The sequence below is a fragment of the Mytilus californianus genome, unplaced genomic scaffold (genome assembly GCF_021869535.1).
Source record: "Mytilus californianus isolate M0D057914Y unplaced genomic scaffold, xbMytCali1.0.p SCAF_2, whole genome shotgun sequence".
Lineage (NCBI taxonomy): Eukaryota > Metazoa > Mollusca > Bivalvia > Mytilida > Mytilidae > Mytilus > Mytilus californianus.
The window spans coordinates 87,450,755-87,463,055 of record NW_026262668.1 but is presented as its reverse complement, the minus strand read 5'-3'; the positions used below and the strand labels follow the sequence as shown (position 1 = coordinate 87,463,055).

General features: G+C 33.7%; 1 protein-coding gene across 1 annotated transcript; it reads left to right on the top strand.

The window, feature by feature from the left end:
* Positions 1-973: 973 nt before the first annotated feature.
* LOC127728399 (uncharacterized) lies at positions 974-10,805 on the top strand. The gene is made up of 4 exons (XM_052235760.1): positions 974-1,090; positions 6,490-6,648; positions 7,652-8,302; positions 10,409-10,805. The coding sequence occupies exons 1-4, from the start codon at positions 1,021-1,023 to the stop codon at positions 10,684-10,686; spliced, it is 1,158 nt and encodes a 385-aa protein (XP_052091720.1). The 5' UTR covers positions 974-1,020; the 3' UTR covers positions 10,687-10,805.
* The last annotated feature ends 1,496 nt before the right edge of the window (positions 10,806-12,301 follow it).

Sequence of the window (12,301 nt, the reverse complement as noted above, 5' to 3'; positions counted from 1 at the left end):
CTAACTTTAAACTAGACTGACTGTGAAATTGTTTTATAAAGATAAAAACATATGAGAAATAAGTGTTTATCTATTAATTTGTGAGAAACCGAAATTTAAAACGGTGATAATAATAATTCCTTCATTTATGTTAGATCTACATGCATTTTCTTTCACAGCATGTGGTATGAGCCAATGAAATGAAACAAAATAGAATGGGTGGAAGAAAATTTCTGAACTTAAACTTTTATCTTTTAAAAAAGGTTGGATCAAAACCACAAGTGCCTTCCAAATACACTCTAAAAAATGTGTTTAGAGCCTAAACACTTTCCTAAACACATTTATGAAACCGATTTTTGACATGTTTTAAATCTAAACATGTTTAATATTTAATGTGCTAACAGCCGAAACGTGTCAAGCTATAAAGTGCTTAGACTGTAAACATGTTTAGCTGTAAAACGTTTAGACTAGAATCACGTTTAGCTAAAAAGTGCTTAGACTGTAAACATGTTTAGCTGTGAATTGTAGTATCTGGAAACATGTTTAGCTGAGAAGTGTTTTGTCTGGAAACACGTTTAACTGTGAAGTGTTTTGAATGTAAACATGTTTAGACCATAAAGGGTCGTGAATAAACATGTTTATCATTTTATTGTGAGAAGCCGTTCCATCTTTAGGCCCCAATTAAACTAATATTCTGGAAGGCTTGACTGTAAAACGTATGATAGCTCTCAATAAAACAGGTTTTCATACCATCACAGAAAGAAGCCAATGCATCAAACTAAGAAACTGGAATTTCCATATCAAATTGAATGTGACCAATACCTTTTCAATCTCAATGAGTTTTTTCTTTAATTCAATTCACGTCATTCGACTATTGCATTTTTTCTTCATTTCAAATATTCGTAAAACAGTCTAGAACTTTTGAAATGAAATTATCATTATACTAATTCTAGCTTTAAAAACAAAATTACAACATATAAAACAAAGGAATTTATGTTACTGTTTGCAGCCATAGGATGCGCAGTCGTTGTCATTGCAACAATGTGTGTTTCGAAATATAAAGACAATATCAAAATTAACAAATTAGTGTGGATGTCGTATTTAATCACAGGTGAGTAAACCTACATATTTTTCATGAGAAAGTTTCACAGAATTAATCTATTGCCTTGTTTTATTACATAGTTTTACCTTTATTTCTAACTCTGTCTGTATGATCTTTTTATAAAATCTTGAGCGGTTGTATAAAGTGTGCAAATGACGATCCTTTATATATGCACAGAATTTAATTCCGACAATTACAATGTGAATAGGTTAAAACAATTGTCATTGTTCTGAAGTCGCCATCACAAATGGCGACCGTTACTAGAATTCTAATATTTAACAGCAGTCATAGAAAGCTTCCCATTACAATTATTACAACCATTCTTCACACGTTTACGTTGGTTCAGTAGTCATTTTATGTTCATAAAAGTATACAATTTCAGAAATCTTTCAGTTGAGTTACTGTTACAGATCAACGATAATTAAGCACCAAGAACAGCACTATACTTGTCGTCTAAAACTATTTTGCTCATATATATTTGATGATATATGTATATAAATCTTTTTTAAAATTTGTGCAACGATAAAATTATACGAACAAGATGAAATGAAATCGTATTGCCAGATATTTCGGCACAACAAATTTTTATTTTGTTTGTCACAAGCTTTATTTTATATGCTTAACAACAATACAGAATTTTATTATATATTGTATATGCTCCGTTCGGGCGACGAAAAAGATCAGACATTGCCTTTTCTCCACCTTGAGTCCCAAAATATCGGTTCGGACGATCAGTTTTAATAGATGTGTCCTTCCTCCTCATTTTACCTCGATATTCTGCCTAGTTAAGCCAGGTAGCGTCTCCTGAGATATCGGTTAACGGGTGGTCCACAAACTCTACTACATGCAATATACAATAGGAAAAATTAATTCAATACTAAGCAGACATGGTTAAGTATGTTTACATCCCTTACTGAGTAGACGTGAACGGGTGTATCTAACATTCCAATACCGACCCAAGAATCACCATGCATAGCAGGGACGCTTATCCTTTTGACTATACATATAGTCCCCAGTATAAAGAGTGCATTACTTGTAGTTTATTGTCTCATACACCTTCTCGATTCATCTCTTCATGCTGAATGTTCAAAAAAGAGGCAAAAAGGGCAAGAGGAAGTGGGATGGGGAATACTAAGGGAAATCGCACTGTAAAAACTGTTTGGGTCATGCATTCAAAGTCAAAGTAATGATCTGGTCCATTCCAAAAGGGGACGAGATGAGAACATCTGAAGCTGTCAAATTGAATATTCTGTAACATAATTTGCATCTATATTCCCTCAGAAATACCCTACAACATAACTTCTGTATTTGTTACATCACACTGGTTTTGTTTCACAATTCTTTATGTTGGTAAAGATTTAAGATTAATTCCACTGAGATAATGTTAGTTGCATAATACAAATTATTCAGAAAAATAATATCTGTAAATTTCAATTGCATATTGACAAAAAAACGGAAATGTTGGACCTATCTTGATGTATTTCACATGGCAGATGATACATGCATAGCAGGGACGCTAGCCCTCTCGACTCATTGGTCTTACTGTGTTTTAGTTCACGCGATTCCCTTGGTTGTTGTTTTTTACATTGATTTTTATCTTCTTGATTATTTATGAAATTTTAACATTGTTAAATACTGCCTTTAATTTACACCATCAATGAAGTTGATATTTCAAATTGTTTCTTTAAAAGAAAAGTCTTAGTTTAACGGATTTACGGACTGACGGAATAAAAAACATACAACAGATCGCCACGACTCAATCTAGCAACGAATCAAACCTGACTAAGAAAGAATCCTAACTGGACATAACACCCCACAAATATTCTTCCAAATAACTGGCGAAGGTCTTAATGAAAAGAATGATTTGTTTTCAATTTCAAGTGGGAGTTATCACCTCAAAAAGTTAATGTCAATATCTAAGACTTGTATAGGTATCGAAGGCTTGGTTTGGACTGGCAACAAAATTATTTTCTGGCAAACAAATAAGCTCTCAAAGTTTTTCAAATGTATATTTTGATAATTTTAATGGCGACCACATGGGATTATTAAATTATTAACATTCTTGAAAGCAGAGGAGCCTTTATTCGTCTCGTCAACAGGGATTTTTTTTTACCGAAATTTTTTGCATCACATAATATTTATCGTATACTAAAAACAGTATGACATACTCTGCTCATATCAATAACTTACAAACCTTAAATGGCTTAAAACTTAAATTCTGACCCCTAAATACCAAACGGCGAATACGAACGACATTCTTAACAAAAACTAAAATTAGAAGTAATGCTTTATGCTATCTTTAAGATACAAGTTAAAGTGTTCTTTTTATTTGTCTTTGTATATTTTTAACCTTTACTGTTTAGTCCATTTTTGGTAATATACTTTTGGCGTCGCTCGGTATTTATACATCCCGCCATTGTGTTATTGTGCTATATATAAATAAGAAGATGTGGTATGAGTGCCAATGAGACAACTATCCATCCAAGTCACAATGTGTAAAAAGTAGACCATTATAGGTTAAAGTACAGCCTTCAACATGGAGCCTTGGCTCACACCGAACAGCAAGCTATAAGGGGCCCCAAAAAGACTAGTGTAAAACAATCAAAACAGGAAAACCAACGGTCTAATCTATATAAAAAACGAGAAACGAGATACACGTATGAACCACACCAACAAACGACAACCACTGAATAACAGGCTCCTGACTGAGGACAGGTGCATAAAAATGCAGCGGGTTGAAACGTTTTAACAGGCGCCAACCTTCGCCCTAACCTGAAATATTACAACAAAAAAAGACACACAATAAAATATCAATTGAAATGGCTTAACTCGATCAAAGAGACAATACACAAAAACAAGTTAGTATACAATGAACGAATAAGTTTGATCTATGACATAATATAAATAAAAATGATGTTTCAATGTCAAAAAGAGAACTTTAACCTAGGACAAATGGCGTTAAATAAAGTAACGTACACAGGTAAATTTATGGTCATTTTTTGTATTCTTGTCTTTCATATTTGCTCATGTACTTTGTCTATAGAGTGTCTATATGCCATTTTTTGTTTTCTTTGTTGAAATAGTTATTTGCTTTATAGTGATTAAGATTATACCACAATGTTGATTGCTGTACCCCAATTTTTGACAATTTTACCAATTATGTCTGTTTGTATTGCTCACACATTGTTGTCAATATAATGGAATTCTATGCGACTGCCATACAAGTGAGAGGTTTAGCTAGCTATAAAATCAGGTTTAATCCACCATTTTCTTCATACAAAAATGCCTGTACTAAGTCAGGAATATGACATTTGGTTTCCATTCGTTGGATGTGTTTTAGTTTTTATGGCCCCGCAACAAAGTTGTCGGGGCCATATAGTTTTACCCTTGTCCGTCATTCCGTCATTTCGTCATTGTCATTCCGTCATTCCGTCATTCCGCAACAAACCATTATACGGACTTTTTTTCTAAACGCCTTCAGATATTGGGCTGTTTTTTGATATATGAGTTAACCATGATTAGTTACAGATCAAGTTTAAGTTTCGTTCCCCTCTGCTAATTTTTGCTGAAATTACGGGCTTTGGACTTTGATAAATTGTTGAAAATCAGTTATACAGACTTTTTTTCTTAACGCCTTCAGATATTGGGCTGATTTTTTGTATGTGAGTTAACCATGCTGAGTTACAGATCAAGTTTAAGTTTCGTTCCGCTCTTCTAATTTTTGCCGAAATTACGGGCTTTGGACCTTGATAAATTGTTGAAAATCACAGTTATACGGACTTTTTTTCTAAACGCCTTTAGATATTGGGCTGATTTTTGGTATGTGAGTCTACCATGATGAATTACAGATCAAGTTTATGTTTCGTTCCGATATGCTGATTTTCGTGTCGTTTCAACACATCTTCAGTACATCCACTTCCTGTTTGCTGATAGTTTGAAATTCAACTACTCATTGATCAAGGAAATTTTTCATCAAACTAGTATTGGTCTTGAGAGCTGGATACTATACATGCATGTTTGTGTCCACATGTGTTGTTCAAATTGCAGATTTTAAAACTTTTTGAGACGGGACAATTCGTGTCGTTCCGACACATCTAGTTTTGATTTTGCCATTTGATAAAGGACTTTCCGTTTTCGATTTTTCTTGGAGTTCGGTAATTTTGTTAAGTTACTTTTTAATTAATTTTGGTTAAGAATGTTCTTCGATACAAGTTTTTAATTACAATACACATGTACTTTGCAATATTGATTTAAAGTATCTTCAGCAGAAATTTGTACCTCTGAATAACATTTTGATTTCATCGCTAAATGCTAATTTGATGAAAAAATTCGTAAGAGTTCCGCGGAACACAGTGTCTCGCCTACTTTTGCTGTTAGTCGCAACTCAACAAAAATTAGGAAACAATTATTAAAAATTTTCCTCTAGATACTATCTTTTGATTGTAAGAAGCTTCTATCCAAGTTTGGTAAAAATCCAGGATGGTTTATGAATCTAAAAAATGTTTTAAAAACTTTAACTGCAGACTGTATGTAATGTTAACTGGAAGAAAAACAAGTCCATTTATAAGTAATATACGGAAAAACAGGAAATAAATTTTTACAAAATTTCCTTCAAGATACTAGCTTTTGATCATAAACAAGCTTCTGTCCAAGTTTGGTACAAATTCAGGATAGTTTAAGAAAGTTTTTAAAATTTAAAAAACTTTAACCACAGAGTGAATGTAATGTTAACTAGCAGAAAAACTAAGTCCATTTAAAAGTATAATACGGATAAGCAGGATTTTTTTTTTACAAAATTTACTTCTGGATACTATCTTATGATCATAAAAAAGCTTCTGTCCAAGTTTGGTAGAAATCCAGGATAGTTATAGAAAGTTATTCAAATTTTAAAAACTTTAACCACAGAGTGAATATTTGTGGACGCCGCCGCCGCCGACGACGACGACGACGACGCCGACGACGGAATGTAGGATCACTATGTCTCGCTTTTGCGACAAAAGTCGCAGGCTCGACAAAAATCATAATGTCTAGACTCTTTTCAGTTCAGAATTCAAAGGTTTCAACAACATTCCGATTTTGAATTAATCACATATACAGGTAATATTGGCTCTACCTCTTTTTGTCTTTAAAATTGGGAATGCTTTCAGCTTCTACCCTATTTCCGCCAGCATTTGATTGCAGATACATTCCTCTATGAATAGTCTTTAAAGTAAAATACTGAATAACAATACAAAATTAAAGTAAAACATAACCGACCAACACAAGATAATCAAAGTTGAACGTCTTGTATTATTTTAGTTGTCAGTATTTTAAAATTGTATGCAAAATTCAGAACAAACAAAAACTATATGTAAACATTAACATGTCCGAAAATTGAGTTTTGATTCAGTTAAGCTTTAACATTGCAGCATTTTTACTAATGATTAGTGTCAGTGTCTATGGCGGAACATATCACAAAGAACTCTGGCTAAAAGATCATAGACTGTCTAGTTCCTTTGCGTGCGCAACTATTGCATTTTTCCTGTACTTGTGTGGAGGTTTGGCTATCTTAATAATGAGCTATCAAGGTAAGATGACTTTAAAAGTAATGAAATGTATATTCTATCCATGTTCAACTTTTACCATCGTTGTATTTAAACAGACTTATTCGGAAGGGATATAGTTACGATACTGTTGTCAGATCATTAAGGATTGCATATTTTGGTATTAATATTGATTCACTCATAGGGTCTTTGCATCGGAAATAAACACATTTATTCTAAAACCAGTTGTTGGCATGATACGGGTTATTTTCTTCTCATATATTTTATGATGGTATGATACTTAACCCCTAACGGGAGGGATTGTACCTGATTTTCATATGATGAGGACATAATCTTTCAATCAGTTTAATTGAGGTCTGGAGCTGGCATGTCAGTAACTGCTACTAGTCCTTTGTTAATTTATGTATCATTGTCATTTTGCTTAGTTTCTTTTATTACCTATTCTGACATCGGACTCGAACTTCTTTTAAACTGAGTTTTACTGTGCGTATTGCTATGTGTTTCTTTATTCTACATTGACTAGAGGTATAGGGGAAGGGTTGAGATCTCACAAAACATGTACAACCCCGCCGCATTTTTGTGCCTGTCCCAAGTCAGGAGCCTCTGACTTTGTTAGTCTTGTATGTTTTTTTTAATTTTAGTTCCTTTATATGTTTTGGAGTTTAGTGTGACGCCCATTTTCACTGAACCAGTACACAATTTTATTTAGGGGCCAGCTGAGGACCAGCTCCGGGTGCGGGATTTTCTCGCTGCGTTGAAGACCCATTGGTGGCCTTCGGCTGTTATCTGCTCTTTGGTCGGGTTGTTGTCTCTTTGACATATTCCCCATTTCCATTCTCAATTTTATGCATTTTAAAAAGTGACCGAAAATAAAATGTAACTGAATACATGTCTTGATTTTTAGTATCCTAGGCTATCTAGGAACCGCCATTTCTGCTATTTGGAGATATTTGAGTTTAAACCTTTTCGGATATTCCATTATATTTATGAGCAAAATAATGTTTTTAAGCAAATGAATATCTTTTAGGAGAAAACAAAGTTGAAGTTGTTTATATTCCCGAAAATGAAGAGCCAAGACCAAATTCATCACTTCCGAGTCATTATTTATGGCTGGCTAAAAGACCAATAAAAACTCCAAAATACTGGACAAAATTTGACAATTCAAAACGAATTGATGAATGGATATCACAAAATCCGTCTTCCTTAGTTCATCTGGTACCTGCTTCAACAAAGGAAACGAGTGCTATCGATAAACTTGTTCAAAGGACTTGGAAGGAGGATTTAGTTGGAGTAGGTAGAGATGCTAAAGGTATAGATTCACTTGTCTATAAAAAGCTACATGTCATCAAAGTAGAAAGAGTCGAAAATGCTCCTTTATTCGAAAAATATGCTGAAAATAGAGCAAAACTTTTTCGGAAGGTTGGTAATGGAGTACTCTTCAATAAGCTAGAACAAACAGTCAAGGCTAAAAGAGGAAAGATAATTACCGCTTCCGAAGATATACTTTTAAGAGACGTATACCCCGCTATAAATGAATATTACCTATTTCACGGTACACCTGTGGAAATCGTAGATGCTATTGTTACTCAAGGCCTTGATGCTAGATTAAATAAAAGGGGAATGTTTGGTCCAGCTGTCTATGCTGCAGATAGTAGTACCAAGAGCGATTCGTATGCAGGTGAGAAAAATATATTTTTCTTTATCAATTATTTAGATGTAGTTGTGGCTCTGTTGTAAGTTATACCGATATCATTTAAATAAGCATCTTTTCTGAACGGATTCTATTATATTATTTTGCTTTATTTATTTCGTTTTCCTTTGATTGAAATAAACAAAAGAGAAGGTCCAGCAATCATCAAAACTAGTTTAATCTTGCCACGTGTCTTTGTATATCAGACTTTTGTGTGTTTAAGTCCACCAGTGTAGTATGCTCTAACAGATCTTCGGTAGTTAAACTTATTTACAATTTGGCTTTATTAGAATAGGTTTACAGTTTAACAAGTTGTACAAGCACTTGTCTTATGGCGAATACCGTATGTTTACTTATTAATTTCTTTTTTGTTTTTATTGATAAGGAAATGGTTGATTGTGTGTGTTAAATGAAGCACGGAGATTAGTTCTTACAGTTCTGGATTAACTGAGTTCAAAGTTGATTTCTAGTGCCCCTTCTTAACCATTAAAAATCCCATCAAATTAACCTATTGCAACATTGACAGAGTTTTTTATATTTTCAAAAATTAGGAGATGTGATTTATAAATATATAGATACTATTAGAAAGAATATGTTATTTTCTCTTGGTTTCTCTTTTTAACCCTCTGAAATCGATAGTTCAGAAAAACGAAGGTGTGACTAATAAAGAAGTTGTATGGTCGCCATATGAGATAGTTGATAAATACGCATTGAGTGTCTTTAGAAGTGAGGCGAAAGATACCAAAGGGACAATCAAACTTCTAGTATTCTTTTATATTTTCACTACCTGATATAACTAATGTGTCTGCAGGCAAATACGACGGAAGTCGCAGGCTAGGCCTGATGTGTTTAGAACAGCCGGCCTTTATGGAGTACAAATTGTACAAACTTTCAATTGTTATTTACAGTCCTTGTTTTTGTTGTTGTCCATCTTTGTCGTCCTTGGTCTTGTCTGATCTTTCCTTGTAACATGGATTTTCTAAAAATGATTTTTATGCAACACTCTTGCTACGGAATTCCTTCATTCTGAATATGTGTACAATGATTCAAAACAAGTTGCACATTAAGCTTAACCTTTGATGATGAAAGAAACAAACAGGAAAATGTCATTACGTATCAGAGGTTTTTATCACTACTTACAAGCATTGGCAGATACTGTATGTATTATAAAGTAAAGTAGATAAAGTGCGATACAAATTTCCCTGCTCACGACACGTGCCTCTTTAAATTATTTATTAGGAACGCCCCAAATCTCCAAGTCTACGTAGCTAAAAATACAAACTGCTTCAGGGCATGAAGATCTAAACAGGTCAGACAATTAACACTTTCTGAAGACCAAATGTGTCGTGGGGAGGTGAAACCTAAACTTTAGTAACATAACAAAATTTTTAAACTCGAAATTTACAGAAAAACACATGTCAGTTCCGAAGCACTAGCTGTCGGACGGACGTCCCTACGGGGGACTGGTAGTTCACTTGCAGTGTTACCGACCCAGTGGTAGTAAAAGCGTATGATATGATTACCGTGCACACACAAGTGACTCTGGAACAAACTTCATTAGGCACGCCCGAGACAAAATCTCTGGAAAACCACAAAATATTAAACGTTTTAGAGCCAAAAAAAATGAAAGAGCCAGAACAGAATAGCGAAACCCGTCTGTTATACCAGTACAATCGAATAGATGTGTGGTTGCCTTTTTACTGTATCTTTATTTTTCTCTTGGTCTATATATACAATATATTGATGGTTTTATTCAAAAATAAAAATAACTAAATTTGTATGTGTATACGTGTCTCTCCTAGATCAAAACATTTCGTCAATCGTTGTCGTGGTCTCTTCGAGGATCTTGACTTCGGATAAATAAGCATGGTGTCAAATAATCTATCATCTTTCAAATTTTATGCAATTCAAATGGTGCTAACACTTACCCATCTCTGAAACCCTATACGGACCTCCAAATTTCTGGTTCGGTTAACCTATGTTGTTCGGTCACTGTCTCACTTACGTTTTTCTCAAATGTTCTTTGATTCATACTAATTTGGCTAACACAAACACGTGGTTTATTTGTGACATATTTTCTTTTTTTTACGTCAGATTCACAACAATCCAGGGACATAAAGTCGGAAAAGAAAATGATTTTATTGCGTATGCTGCTAGGAGAAATGTTTGTTCTAAATTCTAAAGAGGTGTTTCAGCGTCCTCCGTGCAAAACATGCAGAAACGATCGCTGTAGTGATAGATCACATGACCAAGCCGGAAACTGGTTCTATGATTCAGTTGTTGTGGACGGACCCTGGAATTTCCGTGAATTTCTTGTTTATGAACTAAATATGTGTTATCCAGAGTATGTAATTTCTTATAAAAGGATCTAGTATTGCGGTGCTTTAGTTTTTTATCCGTCCATGAAGCTTAAAAAAACAAGATAATTTGTTATTTTGTCTTTATACGGTTATAAAGAATAGTAAGACATATATATTCAGGTCAGATATATTTTTTTTATACATTACTGAAAATCATGTAGTTGGCTCCCTTTGTTTGGTGATTGCAGTGCCTTAAATGCATTCGATATACGCGTTGGTTGTACAATAACATTTTACAAACTATTGCGTTTTCAAACCAAACATAAAAAAAGACTATGTTGGCTTTCCAACCATAAATCACGTCCCACGTTAGTCTTAGGAGTTTTATTACTTGTATGAAAATTGTAAATAGCATTTTGAAGGAATTTCAACCTGTAGAATTTCAAATAAACGTATATGCTATTATGAGCGTCTTTAAATCAAAAGAAAAGGGACGGACGAAAAAGTTAAGCAGAGTCTTTATGACCACTGCAATCTAAAACCTTCACCAAGTCCTATTTCAATGACACTCCATAATAATTTGTTTTATTCTTTTCTTATATTTTCCGTTGATAAATTAGAAGCTATAAGGAAACTAAGATTCAAATTTCCTCTGGCAAATTTGACCTTAGATTAATTTGGTTGATCTCTTTATGTTGCTTTTGGTCATATAGCTATCCTCGCATTCAGTTATGTATCCATCCTTGGTTATACATTTTTTTTATTTCAACGTATAGATGAAGGTCAATTGAGAAACGCGCTTCTGACGCACCTTATGTATAAAGTGTTATTTTTTTAGCACTGGGTCAATACCGCTGCTGATGCACTGTTAACCCAGAGGGTATTATCAGTTCAGAAGTCCGCACTTAGGTAATGACATGATGACATGATTTATACCTACTTATTCTCCGCGTCGATAAATAAGAAATTATGAAGAAACTAGGGTTCCAACTCCCTCGGACAAAGTTGATCTTGGACGAATTTGGCAATTCTTGTTATGCCCTTTTTTAGTCACATAGCTCCTCGCGTATTCAGGTATTTATACATCCTTGGGTTTCAAATTTTTGGGCGTTCCTAATAAATATAAATCAAGAAAAGCGTTAAGGACGCGCCAAAATAAAGTGTTATCTTCATTTATTTTTATGTTATAAATGATATTGATATTTCGTAGATTGACAATTCCATTTTTTTTTTTAAAACCTTTTTTCGAAAATATCCTACTTTTGACCCCGTTTCCTTGCAGAAGAAGAAAAACACATTAACAGTACATGCGTGTATAATTTTCATTTACATGTAGGCCTATTGCTGGATTAATACTATGCTGCTGGTCTGTTATTCCTCGGAGTTATCATTTCGTCAAGCACTTTGTTCTTTAGCATTGACAAGATTCGGTATATAAGTTTTGGTAAAGAATTGGTCAATAGATATCTGTATTTTCTAAATATAATTAAGGCTTAAATCCAGGAGTTGATCGTGCAGATATGCACTTCGGTTGATTTTTTCATTACATTTATTATTTTAAATAAACGGCGTTGTGTCTTTATTTTATTTGCACATTGAAATGGTAAAACTTTTAGTGGGCGTTTTAATACTAAAGTAATTAGATTAAACCTGTCTTTCAAATCCCATTATTAGTCCTCAAGATTAA

Coding starts and splice junctions, on each gene's coding strand:
- LOC127728399 (XM_052235760.1), top strand. CDS start 1,021: ATGTGTGTTTCGAAATATAAAGACAATATCAAAATTAACAAATTAGTG. Junction 1,091..6,489: donor GATGTCGTATTTAATCACAG/GTGAGTAAACCT, acceptor TTAACATTGCAG/CATTTTTACTAATGATTAGT. Junction 8,303..10,408: donor CAAGAGCGATTCGTATGCAG/GTGAGAAAAATA, acceptor TTTTTACGTCAG/ATTCACAACAATCCAGGGAC.